This window comes from Gallus gallus, chromosome 5 (genome assembly GCF_016699485.2).
Source record: "Gallus gallus isolate bGalGal1 chromosome 5, bGalGal1.mat.broiler.GRCg7b, whole genome shotgun sequence".
Taxonomy (NCBI): domain Eukaryota; kingdom Metazoa; phylum Chordata; class Aves; order Galliformes; family Phasianidae; genus Gallus; species Gallus gallus.
In genome coordinates, this window is record NC_052536.1 from 493156 (window position 1) to 518322 (window position 25167).

The 25167-nt window shown below is 58.3% G+C and overlaps 5 protein-coding genes and 1 long non-coding RNA gene across 11 annotated transcripts; 2 read left to right on the forward strand and 4 right to left on the reverse strand.

Moving 5' to 3' along the window:
- Positions 1-124: 124 nt before the first annotated feature.
- On the reverse strand, positions 125-1933 carry NDUFS8 (NADH:ubiquinone oxidoreductase core subunit S8). The gene is made up of 7 exons (XM_001232779.7): positions 1880-1933; positions 1537-1584; positions 1385-1450; positions 879-968; positions 617-789; positions 410-538; positions 125-334 (listed from the first exon to the last, which is right to left on the reverse strand). Exons 2-7 carry the CDS (start codon positions 1574-1576, stop codon positions 203-205), a joined length of 630 nt encoding a protein of 209 aa, XP_001232780.3. The 5' UTR covers positions 1577-1584; positions 1880-1933; the 3' UTR covers positions 125-202.
- A 225-nt stretch (positions 1934-2158) lies between these two features.
- Positions 2159-3549, forward strand: LOC121110885. Its single transcript, XR_005860181.2, has 2 exons — positions 2159-2279; positions 3396-3549. It is a non-coding gene; the product is annotated as an uncharacterized LOC121110885 (long non-coding RNA).
- LOC121110882 (aldehyde dehydrogenase family 3 member B1-like) lies at positions 2456-3488 on the reverse strand. The gene has a single exon (XM_040701499.2). It carries the CDS (start codon positions 3301-3303, stop codon positions 2836-2838), a length of 468 nt encoding a protein of 155 aa, XP_040557433.1. The 5' UTR covers positions 3304-3488; the 3' UTR covers positions 2456-2835.
- Positions 3550-6048: 2499 nt separating the features above from the next.
- ALDH3B2 (aldehyde dehydrogenase 3 family member B2) lies at positions 6049-12619 on the reverse strand. The gene is given in 11 exon segments (XM_426371.8): positions 6049-6790; positions 6792-6904; positions 8737-8836; positions 8976-9142; positions 9365-9751; positions 9907-9988; positions 10279-10364; positions 10452-10572; positions 10675-10785; positions 11996-12158; positions 12343-12619. Coding segments are annotated over 11 exon segments (1491 nt in total). The 5' UTR covers positions 12423-12619; the 3' UTR covers positions 6049-6709.
- Positions 12620-12970: 351 nt separating this feature from the next.
- ALDH3B1 (aldehyde dehydrogenase 3 family member B1) lies at positions 12971-20159 on the reverse strand. The gene is made up of 11 exons (XM_003641277.6): positions 20115-20159; positions 19338-19476; positions 18877-19039; positions 16931-17041; positions 16717-16837; positions 16510-16595; positions 16190-16271; positions 15648-16034; positions 15189-15355; positions 15000-15099; positions 12971-13522 (listed from the first exon to the last, which is right to left on the reverse strand). The coding sequence occupies exons 2-11, from the start codon at positions 19460-19462 to the stop codon at positions 13329-13331; spliced, it is 1536 nt and encodes a 511-aa protein (XP_003641325.1). The 5' UTR covers positions 19463-19476; positions 20115-20159; the 3' UTR covers positions 12971-13328.
- Positions 20160-21489: 1330 nt separating this feature from the next.
- UNC93B1 (unc-93 homolog B1 (C. elegans)) lies at positions 21490-25163 on the forward strand. 6 transcript variants are annotated; one of them, XM_015286090.4, is made up of 11 exons: positions 21490-21600; positions 22064-22161; positions 22223-22377; positions 22455-22770; positions 22835-22964; positions 23041-23134; positions 23215-23339; positions 23490-23672; positions 23750-24023; positions 24509-24627; positions 24736-25163. In XM_015286090.4, exons 2-11 carry the CDS (start codon positions 22115-22117, stop codon positions 24991-24993), a joined length of 1701 nt encoding a protein of 566 aa, XP_015141576.2. In that variant the 5' UTR covers positions 21490-21600; positions 22064-22114; the 3' UTR covers positions 24994-25163. The 6 variants fall into 6 exon arrangements, with proteins under 6 accessions (XP_015141576.2, XP_015141574.2, XP_015141572.2 ...); XM_015286088.4 differs by having other exon boundaries at positions 22236-22377; XM_015286086.4 differs by having other exon boundaries at positions 21490-21541.
- Positions 25164-25167: the final 4 nt, after the last annotated feature.

Consider the following 25167-nt stretch of genomic DNA (forward strand, 5'->3'; position numbering starts at 1 on the left):
GCCCCATAAACCTCCCCAGCACTGGAAACCCTTCCATAAGGTGTCCCCCGCCCCAATAGGCTGCAGCCCCCAGGACCAACACATCCCCCCCGCGGCTACGGAATGGGACGAGGCAGGCACGAGCTTGGGCTTAGGAAGGGGTTGGCGTACCCCCGCTTTATTAATGGGATTTGGGGGGGCACATGGCGTGGCCTCCCCACCATCACCGGTACAGGTAATCAGCCTGGATGTTGGCTGCAATCTCAGCCTCCCACTTGTCGCCGTTGTTGAGCAGCTTCTCCTTGTTGTACAGCAACTCCTCGTGCGTCTCCGTCGAGAACTCAAAGTTGGGACCCTGCGGGGTTGGGAGACGTTCAACAAAAGGACCGTCGGGGGTCCCCGTGGCAGGAGGGTCCCGCTCCCAGCTCACCTCCACGATGGCATCCACAGGGCAGGCCTCCTGGCAGAAGCCACAGTAGATGCACTTGGTCATGTCGATGTCGTAGCGCGTGGTGCGGCGGCTGCCGTCCGCCCTGGGCTCGGCCTCGATGGTGATGGCCTGTCCCCAAATACAACGTCAGAGGAGGGGGAGCCTCGGGAACAGAGGTTGGCCATGGGGGGGGGTGGGGGTGCTCACCTGTGCGGGGCAGATGGCCTCACAGAGCTTGCAGGCAATGCAGCGTTCCTCGCCCGACGGGTAGCGGCGCAGTGCGTGCTCCCCACGGAAGCGTGGGCTCAGCGGTCCCTTCTCAAAGGGATAATTGATGGTGGCCGGCTCCCGGAACAGGTAGCTGAGTGTCATGGCCAGCCCTGTGGGAGCACAGTGTCACCCCCCCAAATCGGAGCACGATGTCACCTCCAGATGCCACCGCAGGGGTGGGGCACAGCGCAGGGCTCACCTCGGAAGAGCTCTGTCCACAGCAGGGTCTGTGCAGCTCGGTCGGTGATGGACTTCATGTCCATAGCTGGCTCCTGGATGTTGACATACTCTGTGGGGGGCACAATGCCATCCTTACCCTGCACGGAGTCGGGGGGGGGGCGGCAGCAGATCCCGCTTTGTGGGGATGGTGATGGGAGGGGAATTGGGGCTGGGAAGGGTCAGGGTTGGGATGGGATGGGACGAGGTTGGGATGGGACAGGGATGGGATGGGGATGGGATGGGGACGGGATGGGGTCGGGATGAGATGGGGACGGGGACGGGATGGGGATGGGGACGGGATGGGGACGGGACAGGATGGGGAGGGGACGGGATGGGGATGGGGACGGGATGGGGATGGGGACGGGATGGGGACGGGGACGGGATGGGGACGGGGACGGGACAGGATGGGGATGGGATGGGGACGGGATGGGACAGGGATGGGATGGGACGGGGATGGGATGGGGACAGGATGGGGGCAGTACTCACTGTAGCACTCTCGGGGGGTGGTGGTGCTGAGTGCCCGCAGGTAGCACACGGGGGGAACTGGCGGACCTGGGAAGGGCAGAGTGGTGGGGAGGACGTGCCAGCAGCACGGAGCTGGCGATGGGCTGCAGGGTGGTCCCGGTTTGGTCACTTACCTGCCCGGGCGGCCCGGTACAACAGGCGTAGCGCTGCCATGTGCTGTCCTGCGGCAGGGGGTGCTCAGCACTAAGGGGGTCCTGGGCGGCCCCCCAAGCACTGCTTCCCATAAGGGAACCCCGGGCGCCCCGCTGCCCCACACAACACCCCACAAGGGCACCCTAGTAGCTGGGTTATTGAACATGGGGGCCCTCCCCCCAAAACACACAGGAGGCTTCCACCTTCCGCCCCAGGAAAGCCCACAAAGCCCTCCCCCTGAGGTGACAGCTCAACCCCGGGCCTCCCCCGTGCCCCCCCCCCAGCCCTCACCTCCCAGCCCCCCTTTCCGCCCCCGGGCCTCACCTCCCCCAAGGACCCGGCCGTCCTGACCCCTGGCCCACCCCCAAGGCGCAGCGCGCAGGCGCAGGGAGGCAGCGGCGCATGCGCACTGCGGCGCCGGGTTCGCCGGGCGGGACCACAGCCGCGCTTCAAATTCTATTGGTCGTTGCGAGCCGATTGGCGGCAGTAAAAACCATTCGTACGGGGAGAGGGGGCGGGTTTCCTCGCCGATTGGCTAGAGTGCGGCAGGGCGGCGCGGCGATTGGCCAGGCGGAGATAAGGGCGGAAGGGAGCGTTTACTGAGGCGGCTCTCCGAGCGGCGCGCGGGCGGCGGTGGTTCTTCATGGCGGTGCGGGGCGTACGGCGGGTAGCGGAGGCTGTTCAGCGCCTCCCGGCCGTCGGCACGGAGCAGGGCCGAGCGGAGGTGCGAGAAGGTCTCGAAGGTGAAACGGCCGTGGTAGAGGCCCGTGTCGCTGTGTCCTGAGCGGGGAACGGAGCCTCAGGGCCTGCGACGGTGCTAGGCCGCGGCCTTGGGGGGTGCCTGGGCCTGAGGGACGGGGCAGCACCCCATGGGTGGGGATGGACGGACAGAGGGATGGATGGATGGATGGTCCGGCAGATAGACAGGTGGGTGGACAGATGGACAGATGGACAGAGAGGCAGATGGAAAGACAGATGGACATACTGATGCCACCAAAAGGCAGTGAAGTCAGCATCATGTGCGTGATAACATCATTGCCCTTGGTCGTCCCCCACCTTGGGTCAGGGAATGTGAGCTGTGAGCAGCCAGCAGTCACCCCACATTGTCCCTGTGGGCGCTGAGACGTGGAGGTAGCTGCCCACCTTCGTGCTGGAGGAGAAGACATAGAGTGTCTGTCAGCAGCCATTCTCAGGCATTGATGAAGGTGGTGGCATCCTCCTCGCTGGTCACCATCAAGATGGACAACACAGGGCCAAAGATCTCCCTCCACATCACTGGGTCATCCTCTTGGACGTCCACCGGCACTGTAGGGACTACAGGAGCACAGACAGGTCATCCCGCACCGGATCCAGCAAGGCACCCACCCCATGCTTGCTGTGCTCTCACGAATGTAGCATTCCTTCTCATCTGCCTCTCCCCTGATGGCCACACGCCCGCTGCTCAGCAGTGCCTGCACGCACTTGAACTGTTTGTCCCTCACGGTGCAGGCAAAGTCAGGGGAATTGTGGAGCTCAGAGCCATAGAACTCTGTGGTGGCCTCATGCAGAGCAGGCATCAACTTCTCCTGCATCTCCACGCTGCACAGGACGTAGTCGGGTGCAATGCAGGTCTGCCCCGTGTTGATGAAATGTCCCCAGACCACCCACAGGGCCACGTTCTGCACATCACAGGTGTCGGATATGTAGCAGGGGTTCTTGCCCCCCAGCTCCAGCATCACCGGTGTCAGGTGCTTGGCAGCAGCCGTCATCGCAATCCTGCCCACTGAGGGGCTGCCTGTGGGCAGGGGTTGCAGTGTAAGCTGAGTTTGACCGTGTCCTTTTGTGTCCCCTTGCCTTGAAGGTGGAACCAAAGCACAGTTGTGCCTCCCCACAGGACGCACCAGTGAAGATGTAGTCAAACTTGTTCTCCAGCAGCCTGGTGATCTCCTCCCTGCCAGCAGTCACCATGGTGAAGCAGTCCTGTGGTTTAGGAGAATGATACAGGATACAGCTCAGCTGTGTTTGGTTTTTTTTTTCTTGTCAGGACACAGAGGGACAAGAGGCCGTGGCCAACAGCTTTCCTACCTTGTTAAGGTAGCTGAGCAGTGCCTCGGCCACCAGCCTCTCCATGTTCCTGCTGATTTCAGAGGGTTTCAGCACAACACAGTTACCTGTAGGACAGGAGCTACTTCCCAGTGAGGAGCTGGCTCTTGGGGAACAGAGAAACCCACCACCATCGCCGCCCTTGGGGTGGACTCAGGTTGCCTATGTGGAAGTCCTGGTACTCTCGTTGGGTAGTAGGGATGCAGCCTTAGCCTTACCAGCAGCAATGGCCCCAATGAGGGGCACCAGGAGGAGGTAGATGGGATAGTTCCAGGGCCCGATGATGAGCACTACCCCATAGGGGTCCTTGCAGATGAAGGCCGAGTCCAGCTGCATTGCCTGCAGCAGGAAGGAGATCGTGAGGGGCCCACTAGTCCCATCCTGCCCATCCCTGGCAGCCACAGCCCTATACCCAGTTCTTGTCCTCGTTCTCGTCCTTCATCCAGGCACCCAGGTTGTTTAGCATGTGATTGAGCTCTCTCCTGCAGATGGAGATCTCGGAGAGTTTCACTTCAAAGGATGGCTGAGGACATGCAGGAGGACATCATGGCCACCACCATGGTCACTGCAATCACTCCACTGCAATGGCTTTCCTCCCAAGCCCCACACTCACCCTCCTAGTAGGGTGTGATGGCCTCAATGGGGCCACATGCCACTTTTGGCCTTGTGCTGGTGAAGACAGGTGGCACTGTCATCTCAACCATGTGCCACCCATGTCACAGTGTGCTGCCTGGCCCCATACTACTCTGTGCTGCCATGTTTCTGGGGCACAGCAGAGGCTCAGGTTTGGAGGCATGTGTTTAGTATCTCAAGAGCTTTAGCTCCATTGATAGTAGAAGAACACACATGCAACTCTGGAGATCGGGATGGACACAAAGGATTGAATTGCTCCCAGCAAAAGCTTCTGCAAAGCTGACTGAGCCTAATTCTGTGCGATCAGGAGATCTGCTTTGTGGTGTCCCATCAAGGGACCCATCCAAAGCTGAGTTGAAGGTCACAGCAAAAAGCAGAGGCCACCTCTCCCCAAGAAACCATGCATCCACCCCAGAGAGGTGCAGGTGAGCAAAAGGGAGAAAACTGATGGAGGATAGGAAAAAATGAGGGGAAAAATGTGAAGGAAAGTCAAGCACTTCTCACCAGCAGCCCCATCTCTCTCACCTTGTGCATGTCCAAGGCAGTGGCCTCCAGGATGTCCTGCTACTTCTCCTCCAGGAAGAGGCCCAGGGCCTCCAGCTGGGCTGTATGGTACTCCAAGGGCCGTGTCCTCCCTGAGGGCCAGGCTGCCCACAGGCAGCTCACCAGCCCCACATGGTCACTCATAGCACAGGGTGGCTGCGAGCTGGGGAGGATGGAAGATGTCACCCACCCTGAGGTGGAGGAGAGCACCCAGTGCCAGGGTGAAATCCACCATCGTGTGCCAAGCTCCTGTTGTAGCAGGCAGCGTGTGCCTGCTGGTGGCCATAGAGCACAGCCAGGAGCAATGGGACCCTGTGCTTTGCAAAGATCAGAGTGCATCGGAGTCCGTCTTCATGCTCAAGGATGCATGTCTGTGAGTTTATTACAGATTGCTTGAAGTCACTACTGCTAAACATACATAAATGCATTTTTTAGGTTACTACAGATTTCCCACTAGAGAAGTAAGCGCATGTTTCTGACCATTCACCCATACACATAAGTACCTGCTTACAGCCATTCAGCCATACACACATCTTCATAATTTATGATATTAGTGGCACAACACTTGCCAAATCTCTACCTGGAGTGGGGTCAATTGTCAGAGCAGCCTTTGGAGACAGTCCGCGTTGTGGAGCGTAGTGTCATGCAGACATCCCTGGCAGGCTTCTATCTGTCTGATGCAGAAAAGGTTTTGGATGTGTTTGTGTGAAAATCCTTCTGAGGACAGATAAGGATCTGGTGTCTTTATGCCTCATTTGCATATTGGGAAGTGGGTGTAGAGCACCATCTTCCTGCTTGTATCTTGATCATGTCTTGCTGGCTACACCTCAACAAGAATGGCACCAGGTGAGCACACCAGAGGCATCCTGGGCTCCAGCCAAGCACGTGGGAGACGTCTCAGGTTCCGCAGCCAGGCCAGCATCCACCATCGCCAGCATGTTCACCGGCTTGTCCGTCAGGTGCACCCAACAAGGGGATTGGTTTTGTGAGCCAAGGCACTGGAGTTTGGTCCTCCCTCTCTTAAGGCACAGGATGGGGTGAGCAGGGCTGGAGAAAATGAGGAACAGGAGGCATATGGAACTGGGAGCTTCAGCAGCCAGCATTCAGCCGAAGTCACCAGCCAAACCTCTCTAGTGCCTTGACACCCCCCTTCTTTGGAAGCACTTAACAGCCTGTGTGAAATAATCACTGTTTTGCCAGAGGACTTGGTCAGCACAAAGGTCACGGACACCAAGTTGAAGAAGTGCAGTTATCTTTACTGAAGTTTGAAGCAAGGAGATAATAAGTGAATTGATACAGCAAAAACAGAATGTGGCAATGCACCTAAATATTAATACGTGAGGATAGTGATTAAGAATTAGTGATTGCCCTCGTACTTTACCTTCATCCAGATCTGCAGTTGCTGGGAGCCCGAGTTGCAGCAAGGATCTGGAGAGCCTTTCCCAGCAACTGGGAGGGCCTGTGAGGTGCATCCGCTCATAGGTGAGGACTCCAGCTTCACTAAATGAGGGTCCAGCTGCTAATGGGTGGACGTGGGGAGCGCAGGGTGATGTGAGAGGCAATGGGAGATGTGTGGAACATGCCAGGAAACATGGGGGAAATGGGAGATGGGGGCACCGGGGGCAAAGTGGGGCACCAAGAACTAGGGGGCACTGTGAGACATTGGAGATGGGGGGCCACCATCTATAGTTGGTTCCACTCCCTAGCCCCAACTCTTTCTTTTCTCCCCTCCCAGTGGCCACCAGCTCCACCCCACAGTGATAGGCAGATGGCTATGGCATCACCGAGCCAGTGACAGGTACAGCGAGGCACTTGGAATCCACAGCAACAGATGACATCGACTGGTCTGGAGGACCTCCGTGGCTGTGGTGGCACCACGGTGGCCCCGGTGGCCCCTCAGAGGAGGAAGCATTCCCCCCGGCGCTTAACTGAGGTGGCAGTGCGGACCAGATCCATCTTGTGGGTGCTGTAGGGGGGGGTAGCGCAGGGTGTTGATGGGCTCCAGGCCGGTGCTGCGCTGCAGGCAGCCACGGTGGTGGGTGAAGGTGTCAAAGGTGAACTGGCCGTGGTACATCCCCAGACCACTGGACCCTGCAATGCACAGCACACAGCGTTCTCAGTGCTGTGGTTGGTGAGCTGAAGAGAAACGTGGGGAGAGCCTGGGAAGGCAGCAGGACGGAGAGCAAGGGGTAGAGGGCCTCCCAACAAGGCTTCTGGGCTCCTGGGGGGAGGAAAGGCTCCCGGCCGCCCTCATAACCTCGATGTCACCGTTTGCATTCTTTAGCCCCAGTGCAAAGCTCCGTGCACCAGATGAGCCTCAGAAAACGCGGACAGAAAAATACTTCTGCAGGGCATCACCTCCTCGCTAGGAGGAGCTGTGTCCTCGAAAGTTTCTGAGCCAAGGCGAGCAGGATGAAGCCTTTCTCCTCATGCTGCTGCCCTGGGGAGGGGACCCCAAGTGCCACCTCCTTGCTGCCCTCCCGCCGAGGAGCAGGGCTGGTCCCAGCCTCGGTCATGTGGTTCTTCTTCACCTAAAACCTTTGATAAACAGGTTTCATTTCTCCGTCTTTCTTTCTTCTTGTGCTGCAGCTTCCCCCTTCCCCTCTCAAGTTTCTGTTCTCTTTTTGGCTCTAAATACAGTAGTGGAAGTTCCTGGTCCCAAAACCTCACCTGGTGCCACAGTGGCTCAGAGCAGACAGCAGCAAGTGAGAGCTTCCACTAGCCCCACTTCCCTACTGCAGCATCTTCTCTACCATGAGCACAACCTCCCCAAAACACCTCCTCGCTCTATGAGGTCGTGCTGATATTTCGAGGTCCCTCTCAACCTTCCTGTGCTATTGTATGGTCCACTGATGGGTTGTGCTCACCCCCAAGAGGCAGGAAGGTTACTGAGACAGCTGAAATCTCTGCTGGAAAACAGGAGCTGGCAGTAAAGCTCATCCTCAAGCCTGGGTGTCTCCATCATCTATACTCCTTCCTCTCCGAGGAAAAAGCAAAGTGGCTGGGAGACCTTCTGGAGGTCCATACTTGCTCTGCTCCTACTCACACATCTGCATAGGGTTTTGATAGAAAAGCCTGTGCAAGACTTCAGAGAAAGAAAGAATGGGCACAAAACACCTACAGTGGCTCAGAAATCAGCCGACTCATGGGAGCTCTAGAACTTACAGTGGATATTCACTTCCTTCATGTCATGAGGGATTCCTTGCACAATGTCTTCGGTTCATCAAATGCAAAGCTAAAAGCGCTGCCTGGTGGCCAGGCTACATGCAGAGAAGACCACAACATCACAGGAAATGGAGCAACAGCTGTCTTTTGCAGGAGGAAACACCCAGCAAAAGGGTCAGAGTAAGATTTAGACCTTTTCAGGGTCTGCCAAAGATCTCTGCAAAAAGCTTTGTGTGAAGCAACGAGGAGGACCGCCAGGAGTTGCATGTTCTTGAATGGTTTCTCAGCTCTGAGATGGGATAATGGTAAATACTTTTGTAAAGCTTTTTACCCTTGTGCTGTCTCCAGATCCATGTGATCTGGATTCAGTGCTGTATATACCTCAAGAGCTTTATGCAGTATGTGGCTTCAGGTGTTTACCTAACGGGACACTGTATGTTTAGGAATTCTTAGGAAATTGTGCTGTATTCAGACCTGCGGCCCAAAATGAAGATCCGCGAAAAAACTGATGCTCTAGAGATATTCCTCTGCTGGCACTATCTCAAATTCCCTACTTCTTAAATAAGACATCTCACATACACAAGGAATGCTGCTTGGGACAGCAACCACTGAGAGAACAAAGCTTTCAGTGCTTGGCACACACTAGGCAGAAGCAGGGCTGCAAAGCCCCGGAACTCAGCCCTAGGAACTGAAGCCAAGGGTGCTGGTGGGACAAGCCAGGGCTCACATCTGCCTCAAGCTTGGGGGTTTGGACCTACCGATACCACCGAAGGGCAGCGAGGTCAGCGTCACGTGCATCAGGGTGTCGTTGCCACAGAAGCCCCCGCTGCTCGTCCTCTCCAGCACTTGGTTTACCTCCTGAGGGAAGCAGAGAAGGGGATGTGGTGTTGATGCCATGGCCCCGGCAGCCATCCATCCGGCAGAGCCAGGGCCAAAATCCTTCAGCCAAAATCTTTGGTGAGGAGTGTGGGCCAGATGCACAGCCAGGGCACTCTACCTTGCTGTTGGAGGAGAAGGCATACACAACCAGAGGCCGTTCACGACTGTTGATGAAGTCAATGGCTTCATCTATATTGGCCACTGTGATGATGATCAGGATAGGGCCAAAGATCTCCTCCTGCATGGCAGGGTCAGAGGGCTTCACATCCACCAGCACCGTAGGGGCTGCAATGAAAGAAACCTGAAGGTGTCAGCCATGCCTGGAGGTTAGGGACAATGCCTTGACCTACACAGTAGGCAGGTCCCTCCTCTAAGGCTGGGTGCCTCACCAAGCTGCTGTGCAAACTAAATGTCCCTTCTCTCTCTGCTCTGGCCGCAAGCCCCTCTCCAAAATCTATACCACTTTATGCAAGGGTGAGCAGAGGTACCTGAAATTCAAGCCCTCACCAATGTAGCGCTCCTTCTCGTCCGTCTGTCCCCCGATGGCCACACGCCCGCTGCTCAGCAGCGCCTGCACACGCCTGAACTGTTTGTCCCCCACGATGCGGCCAAAGTCAGGGGAATTGCGGGGCTCAGAGCCATAGAACTCTGTGATGGCCTCACGCAGGGCAGGTATCAACTTCTCCTGCATCTCCACGCTGCACAGGACATATTCGGGTGCGATGCAGGTCTGCCCCGCGTTGAAGAAGCGCCCCCAGACCACCCGCCGGGCCACGTTCTGCACGTCGCAGGTGTCGGACACGTAGCAGGGGTTCTTGCCCCCCAGCTCCAGCGTCACCGGTGTCAGGTGCTTGGCAGCAGCCGTCATTATGATCCTGCCCACTGAGGGGCTGCCTGCAGGGCAGAAAGGGATGCGTCACGACAGAGATCCCCCAGTGCTGCAGCCTGACTCGGGGATGTGGCAGTGCAGGGAGCCAGGGCCACAGGGAGCACAAGTGCTCCCATATGCCGGCACGAGGCAGGGCTCAGCTCTGGGCCTCAGGACGCACCGGTGAAGAAGATGTAGTCAAACTTGTTCTCCAGCAGCCTGGTGGTCTCCTCCACACCAGCAGTCACCACAGCAAAGCAGTCCTGCAGCAGAAGAGGAGGGGATCCCCTGTGTCACTCTGTCCCTGTCCTCACTATCAGCACCCTGGACGAAGTGCTGTGGCTGAGTGAGCAGTGGGCAGCCAGGGGCTAGTTCTGGGGAGCACAGCCATAAGGAACCCCATGCTCTGGAGTGTCAGGATGGGTGAGAACAGGTGCGGTTCTGCATATCTCAGAGGACTCAGAGGTGGGGAGTATAGGGACAGCTTGGCATACACAAGGGGTGGGAAGAACCCAGCCATGAGGCAGGGACAAGGATGAGAAGGGCTTCTTACTTTGTCCAGGTATTTGGGCAGCACTTCCTCAATGAGTTTCTCGCTGTTCTTGGTCAGCTCTGAGGGCTTGATGATGACGCAGTTACCTGGGGGGAGATCCAACCAACAACGTGTTCCCCCGCCCTGGCATGTGCTGCTCACATCCTGTAAGCAGGGGATGGGCTCAGCCTTACCAGCAGCAATGGCCCCAATGAGGGGCACCAGGAGGAGGTAGATGGGGTAGTTCCAGGGCCCAATGATGAGCACTACCCCATAGGGGTCCTTGCGGATGAAGGCTGAGTCCAGCTGCGTTGCCTACAGGAGCACATTGGTGTGGGTCAGATTCCATCTGAACAGCCCTCTTCATGTTCTGGGCTTTCCCACAGCCCATACTGGCAAGGTCCTTTTCTCCCTTACCAGGTTCTTGTCCACATGCTTGTCCTTCATCCACCGGGACAGGTTGTTCAGGGCTTCATTGAGCTCGTTCTTGCACAAAAGGACCTCAGAGAACTCGGCCTCAAAAGGTGGCTGGGGATACAGAGCACTGTGCCCATCACTGCCTCCACGCTCTCCTGAATCTTTCACATGCACCCCAAGGGACTTTAACCCAGATATGGGTACCCTGCTGAGCCTCAAGGGGAGCAGAAGCAGTGAAGCAAAAGCTTTGAGATATCCTCAGGGGAGGCTGTGGAAGAGGAGTCCAAGGAGAAGGGGCTGTCCAGAAGGAGCAGGGACTTGGAGAACCCCTGGACCCCAGGAGGTGCACAGCCACAGGACTCTCCCAGGACACTAAGTGGGAGAGTATTTGCAAGCATTGTGTGGATTTGCCCATTTCTGAGCACTCTTTGGTGAGACGGGGCTGGGCAGACCTTTGGTCTCACTCCACACATCATACCCATGTCCTTATAGCCATGTCCCTTTACCGAGCTGCTGCCATCAGGTTGTTTTGGGGACAACCATCAGCAAGTTGCTGCTAGCCCAGTCTTGGGCTTCTCAGCAGTGCTTCCCCATGTCAAACACTTCTCATATGTGCAAGACCCTCCTAAGTCCCTGGGGTCCCACAGCAGCCATGGGAAAGGGGTGAAATGCAGCACCACTCTGCATCTTCTTCCAGCACAAGAGGCGTTGTTTACAAGTGTGGAAAGGCTGCAAGGACGGGCAGTTGTGCAAGGGGAGGTTCTGAGCTGCAGAGGGGAACAGAAGACTGAGCCCTGTATGGTGCTCACGGTACAGGTGAATGAGCTGTCCTGAAGCAGATAGGTTCAGGCTGGGAGTCTGGAGCACAAGCACTCGGTCTGCTCTGCCCCGTTGCTCAGAGATCCCGCTGGGAGCACAAGGGAGGGAGCAGAGGCTGGGGAGTTAGTGGTGCCAGGGATACAGTCGGGATGAGGTGGATTTGGGTGTGAGGACTTGGCCAAGCACCAAGCAAGGAGGGGACTGGTTTCAGAGGGAGAGAGCAGGGAGCAGGTGGTGGGAGCAAGAGATGCATAAATACGTCCAGGTGCTCCACATGACCCCACCCATCCTTTGCAGGCAGAGGTTCTGGGAACAAGGGTTGGCAGTGTCACCTCCGTGTTCGCTGGACTCCTGCAGCCCCCATGGGCTGCTCCTGATGGAGATGGGGTATGGTCTTCTCCTTCACTGCCTCTATGCGCACCCACGGGCTCCATGCCCAGGGCGAAGCTCCCCAGCCCTGCCAACCCCTGGATCCTCCAGTGTCCAACCCTGGGGGCCTCACCTTGCGCATGTCCAAGGCGGTGGCCTCCAGGATGTCCTGCTTCTTCTCCTCCAAGAAGCGGCCCAGGGCCTCCAGCTGTGCCACGCGGTACTCCAAGGGCCGTGTCCTCCGTGAGAGCCAGGCTGCCCGCAGGCGGCTCACCAGCCCCGCATAGGGGTTCTCACTGCAGGTATGGGGGCATCAGGGAGACCCCATCGCAGCCCCTTTGGGTGCCGAGGCACAGGGGCTCTGCTTTGCCCCAGCACAACCCAGCACCCATCCAGCATCAAACTGGGGTGGCCAGGCTGTCCGGGCACTTCCTGCCTCCCTTCCACCCCAGCTACTCGTCACCATCCCTTTGCTCTCACCTCATGCCACCATCATCCGCACCGGCTGTGCCAGCCTCACCATCCGTGGGCTGCCAGGGGTGCTCAAGGGGCTGCTCCATGCCGAGCTGTGTTCAGGAGCCAACAGCAGGGAGCAGCGCGGAGGAGCAGCGAGGAGGAGCGCGGGGCCGCACAACACGCCTTCCACGGCGGTTCAGCCTAACGGGAGCCTTACCCAGAAGGGGTGGCTTTGGGGAGCCTGCGTAACACCCCGACACCGCAGCCGTGTTCCCGCTGAGCGCAGGCTGCCTCTCGCTCTGCAGCTGGGACTCCCACCAGCAGCTTCCTGCCCTTCCCCTCAGCTCCCTGCGTCACTGCTGGCTGCGCTCCAGCCTGCTTGAGATGCAGGATGCACCTCGCAGAGTGGTAACCCTAAAGCTGTGCCTCTGGCACCATGGCAGTAAGCAGAACAGCCCTGCCCTGCCTCCCGGGTCCGGCCCTGGCGTGGTGCCTCAGCCCAATGTTCCTGCAGCTCCTCTGGCTGCCGCCACAGCTGCGTCACAAGTGAGGGTGCCCTGCCCTTGGTGGGACGGCCTAATGCGGAACGAGGGTGTCCAGGTACGGTGCAGGGATGCAGGATAAAGCTGTGGAGGCAGTGGAGGCACGAGGCGAGGCTGCAAAGTCTTTACTGAGGGCAGAGTTATACACAGAGAAAAAAGCAACAGCCAGCAGGAGAGTATCAGAAGGAAAGGGTCCTAATTGGAGATGAGATTAGGGGGGCTGATTGCTGGTCGTGAGCAACCGGGGCACTACTGCTCTACCAGGAGGAGAAGTGTGGGGTGAGAACAAGAAACTGTCATCATTTTAGATGTGTCACAGCACACGGTCCTGAGCAGAGGAAGCTGGAGAGGAGCGGACACACAGGAGGGGTCTGTCCGCACTGTCCAGCAGGCGTCAGGATGGCAGTGTGACACAAGACATGGCATGGGTTGGGTCCTGGTCAGTCCATTTGTGGCGCGGCGCCGTGCTCAGAGCAGAGTGCACGTGCCCTTGCGCTTGATCTCAAAGGTGGCAGTCATCAGCCCCAGCTTCTGCTGGGTGTAGGGTGGGTAGCGTGGGGAGTTGATAGCCTCCAGGCCCATGTTGCGATGCAGGCAGCCACGGTGATGACTGAAGGTGTCGAAGGTGAACTTGCCATGGTATTTCCCCAGACCACTGTTTCCTGCAAAAAACAATACAGGCCCGGGCTTGCTATGGGACTCCTGCCCAGCTCAAGCACCATAAGCACAAGAGAAACACATTCCAGGCTTTTCTTGTGCCAATACAACGGCCGACGTGGTGCAGCACCTCTTGCACTTCCCCGTTCCTTTTCCAGCCCCACCAGGGCTCAGTCGCTCAGCACCAGCTGTTCCCTGCAGCTCACCATTGCTTGGTGCCCCAGCTGCATCCTTTTGACCACTCTGAGCCTACCTACATGGTCACATGCTCTTCAGAAAGCTTTGCTGGGTCGCATCTCCCCAGTTTCCCCCTTGATGCGGGGTCTTAACATATCTACCCATGGTCAGGAGCCACCAACCCATCTGGAACAAACAGCTCCAGGAAGAAGCTCCTCGTAAAAATCAGAGGCCCATTGGCCACGTTGGCTCCCAATTCCTGTGGCTGACTTAAGCTCGAGGTTTCACATCATGGTTAATAGCTTTGGCAAATGTCACCTCGGCTCTGGTGACTTCAGGCCCTCCACCTGATAATTTGAGGCAGTTTCTCTGAATCATTTCCATAAAGATAAGTTACGACACAGGAACCACCACCAATTGTTCCCTGATCTGCAATCAAGCAAGGAGTTAATTCTGCTTTGCTGTTGTGCTGTCTTATTATGGCTGAATCAGCTGGCAGCTCTGAAATGCTGAGCATGTGGAGTCTTTTTCCAAGAATAATCTCCAGATAAGAGTAATTCCAGGGAAGAGACCACAGGATTGAGAAAGAACTCTGGGGAAGAAACATGACAATCATCCTGTATTCCTGTGCTCACCCCTGGGCATCTCATGGTAGGCAGTGCTATAACCAGAGCTCAGCAGACCTCTTGTCAGCTGAGAAAACAACTGCTGTGTTCATATAAGCTCCTTGAAGGGCAAAAACTCTTCCTCATGGCTGAGGAGGATCTCCCTGTTACCACAAGCAAATTTCCCAGACATGTATAGGTGTTTTACTCCTAGTATTTAGCCTTAAAATGCAGAATGAATGTACAAGCCCACTCCTGAGTGTCTTTAAGAGCTCCAATCCAGCACCACGCTGCTGCAGGAGGAAAGCTCCCCTGCCCAAGAAGCACAATGCTATGGATCTGCTTCCAGACAAGGAGCAGCGATGGGCTGAGCAAATTCACCAGCAATTGAGGAGCACTCGGGTAAAGCTTAGGCTGGGCAAAAGCCCAACCCTGGCACAAAATTCACTCACGTTGCCCCACGCTGCTCAGAAATACCAAGGAAATACCCAAGTGGTACAAACTTCCCTATATTTGATATGAGGCATTTTTTCCTGACACAGTGGAACACGGGGAGAAGAAAACCTGCGGTGCTCCACATGCACTCAGCAGAAGCAGGGCTGCAAAGCCCCAGAGCTCAGCCCAAGAGAGCTGAAGCCGAGGGTGCTGGTGGGACAAGCCAGGGCTCACATCTGCCTCAAGCTTGGGGGTTTGGACCTACCGATACCACCGAAGGGCAGCGAGGTCAGCGTCACGTGCATCAGGGTGTCGTTGCCACAGAAGCCCCCGCTGCTCGTCCTCTCCAGCACTTGGTTCACCACCTGGGGGGAGCAGAGAAGGGGATGTGGTGCTGATGTCCTGCTGCCCCAATTTCCCTCCTTCCCTTTCCTGCGCCGTGGACCACACGCACCTTGCTGTCACAGGAGAAGGCGTAGATGGCCAATGGCCGGGGCCGTGCATTGATGAAGTCAATGGCTTCATCCATGTTGGCCACAACAACAATAGGCAGGATGGGCCCGAAGATCTCCTCCTGCATGGCAGGGTCAGAGGGCTGCACATCTGCCAGTACTGTGGGGGCTGTGGAGAAGGAGAATGGCAGCAAATAGCTCACTGTACAGGTGTGGGCACTCACATCAGCCCCGGGCTCGCCAGGGACCTGCTGCTTCACAGGTTCCTCCCCCCAGACAAAGATCATAGAACCACAGAAACACAGTCGGAGAATCACAGAATATCCTGAATTGGTTTTGAGCCCTCCACAATCTCCCCGTGTTTCTGCCTGTGGTCCCTGTGGTCATGGCTCTGCTTCCGCATCTCAGAACCCCCTGCCAAGCACTTCCTTGCTCCCCACACGCCAAACCATGCTCCTCACCGATGTAGCGCTCCTTCTCGTCCGTCTGTCCCCCGATGGCCACACGCCCGCTGCTCAGCAGCGCCCGCACGCGCCTGAACTGTTTGTCCCCCACAATGCGGCCGAAGTCAGGGGACTCCCGTGGGTTGGAACCAAAATATTCAGTGATGGCCTCACGCAGGGCAGGCATCAACTTCTCCTGCATCTCCACGCTGCACAGGACGTAGTCGGGTGCGATGCAGGTCTGCCCCGCGTTGAAGAAGCGCCCCCAGACCACCCGCCGGGCCACGTTCTGCACGTCGCAGGTGTCGGACACGTAGCAGGGGTTCTTGCCCCCCAGCTCCAGCGTCACCGGTGTCAGGTGCTTGGCAGCAGCCGTCATTATGATCCTGCCCACTGAGGGGCTGCCTGCAGGGCAGAAAGGGATGCGTCACGGCAGGGATCCCCCAGTGCTGCAGCCTGACTCGGGGATGTGGCAGTGCAGGGAGCCAGGGCCACATGGAGCACAAGTGCTCCCATATGCCGGCACGAGGCAGGGCTCAGCTCTGGGCCTCAGGACGCACCGGTGAAGAAGATGTAGTCAAACTTGTTCTCCAGCAGCCTGGTGGTCTCCTCCACACCAGCAGTCACCACAGCAAAGCAGTCCTGTGGTGTTAAAGGAAAAATCCCCATGTCAGCATCTGCCTGAGCCAATCTGTCCCGGTCCCCATTAGCAACAGCCTGAGCTGCTCAGATCACAAACACTGGCTGAGCATGGAGCAGGCATGGCAGCACCCCAGAGCAGGGCAGCCGTGATGCTGGTGCATGCAAATTGGTGTGAGCAGGGGTTGGAATGCCCTGGCCACAGGCAGGGGTAATGACAGGGACAAGGAGAATTTCTTACACTGTCCAGGTAGCAGGTCAGCATTTCAGCCACAAGCCTCTCAGTGTTCTTGGATATCTCTGAGGGTTTGATGACCACACAGTTTCCTGGGGGGAGACAGAGAGAACGTCAGAGCAGTCCAAACTAGGGACAGAGACCCCATCCAGGTCCCCTCGCCTGCATCCTCCAGGCAGGGGATGTGCCTGGCTCTCTGCAGCCTGGCCTCACCAGCAGCAATAGCACCAATGAGGGGTACAAGGAGGAGGTGGATGGGGTAGTTCCAGGGCGCGATGATGAGCACCACCCCATAGGGGTCTTTGCGGATGAAAGCTGAGTCCAGCTGTGTTACCTGCAAGAAAGGCGCCTCAGTGCTGCTCCTGAAGCAGCTCTGCCCCTTCCCAGTTGGCCTCCCGCTTGCAAGGAGCCAGAGATTCTGCCCTACCAGGTTTTTGCCCACGTGCTCGTCCTTCGCCCAGTGAGACAGGTTGTTGAGGGTGTCATGGAGCTCATTCTTGCAGAGGAGAATCTCGGTGAAATAGGCCTCAAAGGATGGCTGGGGACAGACATCAGCATCAGCATCACCCCAACATCAGCACCATCTCCTCCCACCCACAGATGTCTCCCTTTCTCCTGCTCACGAAGGCAGAGCAGAAGAAGCTATTAAGGAGAAGCTATTAAGCAGAAAGAGCTATTAGCCCTGCAGCTACTGGGGAGTATCATGGCCACCAACATTTTATAACAGTTGGTATTTGGTCAGAGAGAAAAATAATATTTGATGTCTTTTGGGCCACACTGTGCTCTCACACTGGTACCACTGCCCTTGAGGCCACAAGTTGCTGCCTTCTGACCACTTGGGAGCTGGAGGCAGAGCCTAGTGCCTCCTTCCACTGCCTCCGCGCAGCCGCTGGGCTCAAAGCTCTGCATTGTTCCAGCAGGAACGCGATGAAGACCGAACACTTCGTGACTGAGCTGGGCTGTGCAGCACCAGGCAGGAAAATCCCTGCAGCTGTGGGCCTCCTGTAGCGAGCCGGAACACGGCCGGGCCGGGCAGGTTGGGTGAGACATGGGGAGGAAACAAACCCAGCAGGTTGCTCCCAGATACGCCATCTCAACACGTGGTGACTAAAATCGCTGTGAATTGGGAGCGGCGCAATCCTGCCGAGGCATTTCCTGCCCACACAGGTCCTCTCCATTGACAGAAGGATGGCAGAGTCAGTTTGTGATGGAGAAGCACGAGGACACGAGGAGTTAGCTCAGAAGGACCAACTTCCCTCCATCACCGTGCAGAGCAAAACTCTTTGACACTGAGTTGCTTGCAGAGCCTCCACTGTGACAGCCTCCAGACCACAAAGCATCTCTGGTGGGAGCTTTCCTCCATCACAGCAGGAAAACGTGGGAAAGTTGAGTTTGTGACTCCTCTCCTTGGGGGCTCCACCACCAAGCCCCGCCCGGGAGACCTCTCTGGCTTCTCAGCATATCGGCTGCATGGTGAAGCAACGGGGCTGCTCTCTGCCTGGGCGGCCAGTTGCATCACCAGGAGGATGAGGAAACTGATGCTAAAGATTAATGGTGGCCATTAAGGGTTTTGATGGGACAGAAGTCTGGTGGGATGGGACATTAAGTCTGAGGTCACTCTTCGATCACCGGGAGAGAAACCGGCATGGCCACGGGCGAGGCAGCCACCTCAGATACGTAAGAGCAGATGAATTGTCCATCCAGCTATGAAGACCTGACTGCATAACAAGCACGTTAGTGGACAACCGGTTCTAATTATGTGCAATTAGGAGAGATGAACGACGCACGTGGGGTGTCGATGCTTATCAGCACCTGTCCGAAGCTGAAATTTCTCACCTCAAACAAACAAGGCAATTAGAAGCAGGGGGAGATTTTGAGATGCTCGAGGCTATCTGTGGGCATGGCCACCACACAGATACAGCTCCAACCCCTCAGAAACCTTTCTGAACACTCTCTGACCAAGCTGTGTGACTGCAGAGCACACCAGGAGGGGAAGAAGTCACCACAGACTGAATTTGTTCCCAGCGGGGAGCCACCCTGCCTCCTTGACAGATCACTCAGGAGCTCCTGGGGTGCCACAGTCCCCAAGGTTCCCACTTGTACCACGACACCAAGCCAGCAAGATCAATCCCTGCATGGCTGGCACGTGGGAGGAACGTGCAAGATCAGCTCCTTGCACAACACCAATAATCCCTGCTGCTGTGACCAGGCATGTGAAGAGCACCCTTGGCTACGGCCTCTGCAACCAGGGCACAACAGAAGTGACACGAAGCTACCCAGGGACTTGGCACTCTGAACGCCCCACAGCAGCACGACGCAGGGATGCAGGACCCCAACATGCAGACCTCAGCACCCATTCCCGACTCCTCTCACCTTGCCCATGTCCAAGGCGGTGGCCTCCAGGATGTCCTGCTTCTTCTCCTCCAGGAAGCGGCCCAGGGCCTCCAGCTGTGCCACGCGGTACTCCAAGGGCCGTGTCTTCCCTGAGAGCCAGGCTGCCCGCAGGTGGCTCACCAGCCCCGCATAGGGATTCCCACTGTGGGAGTGGGGGCGTCAGGGGGACCCCAGCCCTCTCCCAGTCCTCAGTGCTGCAGGTGCCAAGGAGAGGAGCTCCACATCCCAGCCTCGTCCCACACCATCTGCGCCCTCCCTCAGAGTTGGAGCTCCCTGTGCTCACCTTGTCCCCAGCCTTGGCTCCCACGGGTCCCATTGTGGCCTGGTGCCCGATGGCTCCTCACATTTGTCCCTGGCATCCCAGCACTTTGCGGCACCCACACCCACCTCCCTCCATGCCAGTGCCCCATCCCCTGCTGTCCCCAGCTCCTTGCTCTCACCTCACATTGCTGCAGACCACTGACCCTTTCGGGATGGCACCAGCTGCAACGGCACTGGTGCTCAGCGGGATGCTCTTACCACAGCCTGGGGGCTGCTGCACGGGAAGCTGGAGGGGTTGCTGCATGGTCTACACGGGCCCTGGGGAGAGGTATGGGGATGGTTAATTTACCCAAGGGCTCTTCCCTCCCCCAGTGGTGTGGGGTCTGCAGTCACTGCAAGGAAGCCCCGGAGATGCAGAGCAGCCACCCCACAGCACAGCACCATGCCCATGGCGGCACTTTGAAGGCAGCTGGGTGCTTCAGGCCCTCCCGGCTGAAGCATGAGTCACTTCAGTGCAGCTGCCTGAGGCCCCAGAGCACCCAGCTGGAGATGCCTGAAATTCCCATACCCTTCCCCACACCCTGGATGGCCTTCAGCCATGGGATTGCCCCACAAACGTGGGGTCGGTCTGGAGGACCTCAGTGCAGGGAGGTATCCCAGGATGCCCTGTTGCGTTCCCCACACACCCCACTACAGGGCAGCACTGGTACTGCCCCAACCCACCATTGGGCATAGCATCGCCCCCCCTTTCAACAAAGATTTGCCCAAACATGGGTCGAGGGGGGAGGGGGGAGGGAAAAGAGGGAGGGAGAGGGCAGGGGATACCCACAGCCCCACATCTGCTTCCCTGCCCCTATCCATACCCAACACATCCACCCTTCCTCGAGGGAACCCACCAATGGCAAAGTCCAACCATGGGGCAGCTGAGTGCCACATGGGGGCCCATAGGTACCTACCTGTGGGGCTGAGTGGTGGCTGGAGGAGCACGAAGCTGGGCTGGCACTGCTGAGGCTCAGAGTGGCCCTCATAAATGCTGTGGGGCAGGTGGCCTGGCCCCATGTCCAGGGGTGGGCAGGATGATGCCCCGCCTCCACGGGGCTGGCAGTGGGGAGAGAGCACCCCGCCTCCATGGGGCTGATGTTGGGATGGGGATGGGACCAGGAACTCCCAATGGGACAGCGGGGCTGGGAACAACCAAACCATCACTGTGAGCCCTGACCCACAGATGCCCCACAGAAACCACTCACTCTGCTCCCCAGAGCCAACCCTGATCCAGGGGACTCTGCAGACCCCATGGGGACACGATGCCATCCCTATGCCCGCTCCCACCCCATCATTACTGGCACAAGCCCCAAGCTCACCCCACACCCACCTCCCCTCCACTCACTCCAGCTCGCCGCACGCCCTAATTAATGACGCTGCTTTGTAAACAGGAAGGCAGCAGCCCTGCCCCATGCCCCGTGCCAGGACAGCAGGATGGTGCTGCCCCCAGATCCCAAGCAGCACCACCAAGTATAGGGGGCACGGATTCACCCCAAAGTGCTTCTGTACTTGGGGGAATGGAGCCCAGCCCTGAGCAGTCCCTGCCTCGGTGCAGGGTCCTCCTGGCCCATATCCATCCTCTGCAAGGCGATTAGGGGTTGATTTGGGGTTTTTGGCTGCAGTGCTGTCCTCTGGATGCATGCCCACCGGGGATACCTGTAAGGGACATTGGTGCTTGTGATACCGACAGGGTCTCCCACTGCAGTGTGGGACATGCACATGGCCAAGATGCTCCGTGTGACCCGTGGGGAAGAGGAAAGTGGAGACTGGCACTCCCAGACCCCAAATAAGTCTTTGGGGACACAATGTGGGGCTGCGCTCACTGCTCTCACTCTGGGTTTAGGGTCACAGAGGGCACGGGAGGCATCCCACACCCCTCCTTAGGCTGTCCCTGTCCCCATCCCGCTGTGTGACATTCCTTTAGTACCGGCTCAGCCAGATCTGTCCCTCGGCTGTGGGTGACCGATGACAGGGACGGAGCAAAGCTGCCAGACTCCCTCCTGGCTCCCCTTTCTGGGGTGCTGGAGAAGACAAAGGCACACAAGCCGGGGGGACATAGGGGGAGATGGGAAAGGGGACACATGGATGACAAGGGGACACAAGCAGACAGGTGACAACACAAGGGACACGGGACACGTGCCGCTACATGTGGCAATGGGACAGGAGCAGCATTAATTGGGTGCCGGTGGGAGTAAGGGGAGTCTTGGGGGTTCCCGGAGCGGCTCCTTTAAGCCCCCGTCCCGCCCGCCCCATTCGAAAGAGGAAGCAGCGGCAGCTCCGCCCCGAGTCGGGCACAGCGCGGCGGCAGCCAGCCCGGGGGTGCCGAGCTCGGGGGTGCGGGGTAGGGGTTGTTGGACTCGGGGGTGCGAGGGTGCCGGGTGCCAGGTTTGGGATCGAACGGTACGAGGATGGAGGAGTGACAGGCACAGGGTGTAGGGGTGCAGAGCACATGGGTGCAGTGTTTAAGGGGTAATGGGCAAAAGGTTTTGGGGTGCAGAGCACATGGGTGCAAGGTTTGGGGGTGCCGGGCTCATAGGTGCAGGGTTTGCGGGTGGAGGAATGATGGGCGCAGAGGACATGTTGTGCGGGCTCATGAGCGCAGGGTTTAGGGATGCAGAACACACAGGTGCCAAGGTTTGGGGGTGCCAGGCACACAGTTGCAGAGTACGGGGGTGTGGGGGCTCAAGGGTGCTCGGTGCAGGGTTTGAGGGTGTGCAGTGTGGGGGGGAGGAATCATGGCTGCCCACCGGGGGGTGTGGGTAGCAGGGGATGCAAAGCACATGGGTGCGATCTTTGAGGGTACAGAGCCCAAGGGTGCAAAGTTTGGGGCCATAGGACACATGTTTCCCCCCAACACCCCCAGAGTGCCCCACAGACGCAGCAGCGATGGAGAAGGACCCCAGCTGCTGCCAGGATGCGGCCAAAACAGCAGCGGGTGAGATGCTGGGCCCTGAGGCACAGGTGAGGCAGGGAGGTGACGCGGGTTGGTGACGCAGGGTGGTGGCACTCCATGGCTGAGCAGGGGGCTCCTGCAGCTGGATGACATTGTGGGAGCGCACACGGACTACAATGAGGAGGAGGAGGAACAGAAGTATTTCCGCCGCAAGCGCCTTGGCGTGGTGAAGAATGTGCTGGCTGCCAGCTTGGCTGCCATGCTCACCTACAGCGTCTACCTGGGTACGGCCCTGGCCCCAAAACGGGGGACCCCCTGATGTCAGTGGGGCTGTGACGTGATGGTACTTGGGACCCCGCAGGCCTGCTGCAGATGCAGCTCATCCTGCACTACGACGAGACCTACCGGGAGGTGAAGTACAGCAACATGGAGCTGGAAGACATCGACCGCAAGGTGCTGATGGGCATCAACGTCACCCCCGTGGTGGCACTGCTCTACACGCCTGTCCTCATCCGGTTCTTCGGCACCAAGTGGACCATGTTCCTGGCCGTGGGCATCTATGCCCTCTTTGTCTCCAGCAACTACTGGGAGCGCTACTTCACGCTGGTGCCCTCTGCTGTGGCCATCGGGGTGGCCATCGTGCCGTTCTGGGCCTCCCTGGGCAACTACATTACGCGGTAGGTGGCAGGGGGAGAAGGGAACAGTGGGACAGGGCAGAGGCTGACCCACACTCCACTACAGGATGGCACAGAAGTACTACGAGTACGCCAACTACAAGGAGGAACACGTGCAGGAGCAGCGGCAAGCACCACGCGGAGCCTGCAGTGCCTACATTGTCGTCTTCCAGACCATCTTCTACATTTGCTTTCACGTGAGGGCCAGCAGGGACAGGGAGGGGACAAAGGGGACAGCCCAATGCTGAATGTCCACCACTCTGCATCTTGCAGCTGAGCTTCGTCTGCGCGCAGATGCCCATGCTCTTCTTCCTCAACAATTACATCTACCAGCTCAACCACACACTCTCTGGGGTGAAGCACTGTGGTGAGCACACGGGGCAGCAACATAGGGTTGTGGTGGCACAATCCTGGCCAGTGCTGAGCCCGGAGTGCATGCCCCTGCAGGTACCCTGAGCCACGGCATGCTGACTGGCTTCAACAAGACGGTGCTGGACAGTCTGCCCCGCAGCGTCAACCTCATTATGGTGGAGAGCGTCCTGATGGCAGCTGCCTTCCTTGCCATGCTGATGGTGAGCACGAAATTGTAGAATCAGAGAATGGTTTGGGTTGGAAGGGACCTTAAAGATCTTCCAGTTCCAAGCTCCTGCGGTGGGCTGGTTATAAGATAGGACAGGATGGGGCAAGTGGCCATCAGCATGTCACCTGCCACCACAACGCAGGTCCTGCTGCTCTGCGGCTCGGCGTACGGGACCACTGAGGAGATTGACCTGCGCAGCATTGGCTGGGGGAACATATTCCAGCTGCCCTTCAAGCACATGCGGGACTATCGCCTCCGCCACCTCCTTCCTTTCTTCATCTACAGCGGCTTTGAAGTGCTCTTCGTCTGCAACGACTTCTCCCTGGTACAGCACAGAGCTGGGATGGGGTGGTGGCGTGGGGACGGCACGGCTGCACGATGCTGAGCCTGTCCTCGATGCAGAACTATGGCGTGTGCACCCTGGGGCTGGAGAAGCTGGCATACCTCCTCATCGCCTACGGCTTCTCCGCCTCCACCTGCTCCAGCCTTGCCCTCTGCATGCTGCGCCTGCGGCGTCAGTACCCATTGCTGGCCGGAGCCTTGCTCCACGCTGCTATCCTGGTGATGCTCTTCTGCTGGGCGCCCAAGCCCCAACAAGTGGAGCAGGCACCTCTGCTTTACACCATAGCCGCACTCTGGGGAATGGGCAGTGCCCTCAACAAGACTGGCATTAGCAGTGAGTAGTGGGAATGTCCCAGCAGTCTCAGGCGTCCCCAGGAGTGGGCAAGTTGTTTCCAGATCATCCTCGCCTTGTGTTCCCCAGTTCCACGGGTAGGGCAGGTTGTCCCCAGCTCATCCTGTTCTTGTGTCTCCCGGTGGTCCTAGTTCTGTGGGTAGGGCGGGTTGTCCCTAACTCATTCTGTATTCTTGTCCCCCGATGGTCCCCACCTCTGTGAATAGAGCAGACCCTCCCCAGCTCACTCTGTCCTTGAGTCCCCCAGTGGCCTCCAGCCCTCTGAGTAGAGCAGGTTGTTCCCAACTCATCCTGTCCTCATGCGCCCTGACGGTCCCCAGCTCTGTGGGTAGGGCATGCTGTCTCCAGCTCGTCCTGTCTTTGTGTGCCCCAGCGGTCCCCAGCTCTGTAGGCCCACTAGCAGTTAGCACAGGACGACACCATAGGCTGGGGATGCTGACAGCACGTGCCTGCCTCCCTCCACCCAGTCCTCCTGGGCATGCTGTATGAAGACAAAGAGCGCCAAGACTTCATCTTCACCATCTACCACTGGTGGCAGGCGCTGGCCATCTTCACCGTGTACTTGTGGTCAGGGCTGCCCATGAAGGTGAGCAGGGCTGGGATGAAGGCGGAGGGGTGGAGGGGGGAGGGGGGGGGGGGGCGGGCGGCGGGCACAGTGAGGCTGTCCCACGTGCTGACCCCTGCCATCCCCTAGGCCAAGCTGTCCCTCATGCTGCTGGCGCTGGGGCTGGCGGCGGGTTCTTATATCTGGATGGAGCGCCGGCTGGCACAGCGCGTGGCCTTCCGCCTGCCCCGCATGCCACGCCCGCGCCACAGGGCCAGCGGATACCGCTACCTGGAGGAGGACTCTGACGAAACCAACTCAGAGGACGAGGGGACGAGCCGTGACAACAGCCAGCACCCGGCGGAGGAGGACGAGACGCCAAGAGATGACGGGGAGCAGAGAAATTAGGCAGCAGGCCCACGGGCCTCACTCTGGCAGCCCCAGAGCCCCACAGGCCTCGCCACGCAGCCCTACAGGCTGCACCCATCTGGGGCTTGAGCCCCCCGGAGCCGACCCCGAGGCACTGCGCTGCGCTCCCCGCTGATCTCCGGCTCAATAAAGGGTTCATCCGACCGCCATCTC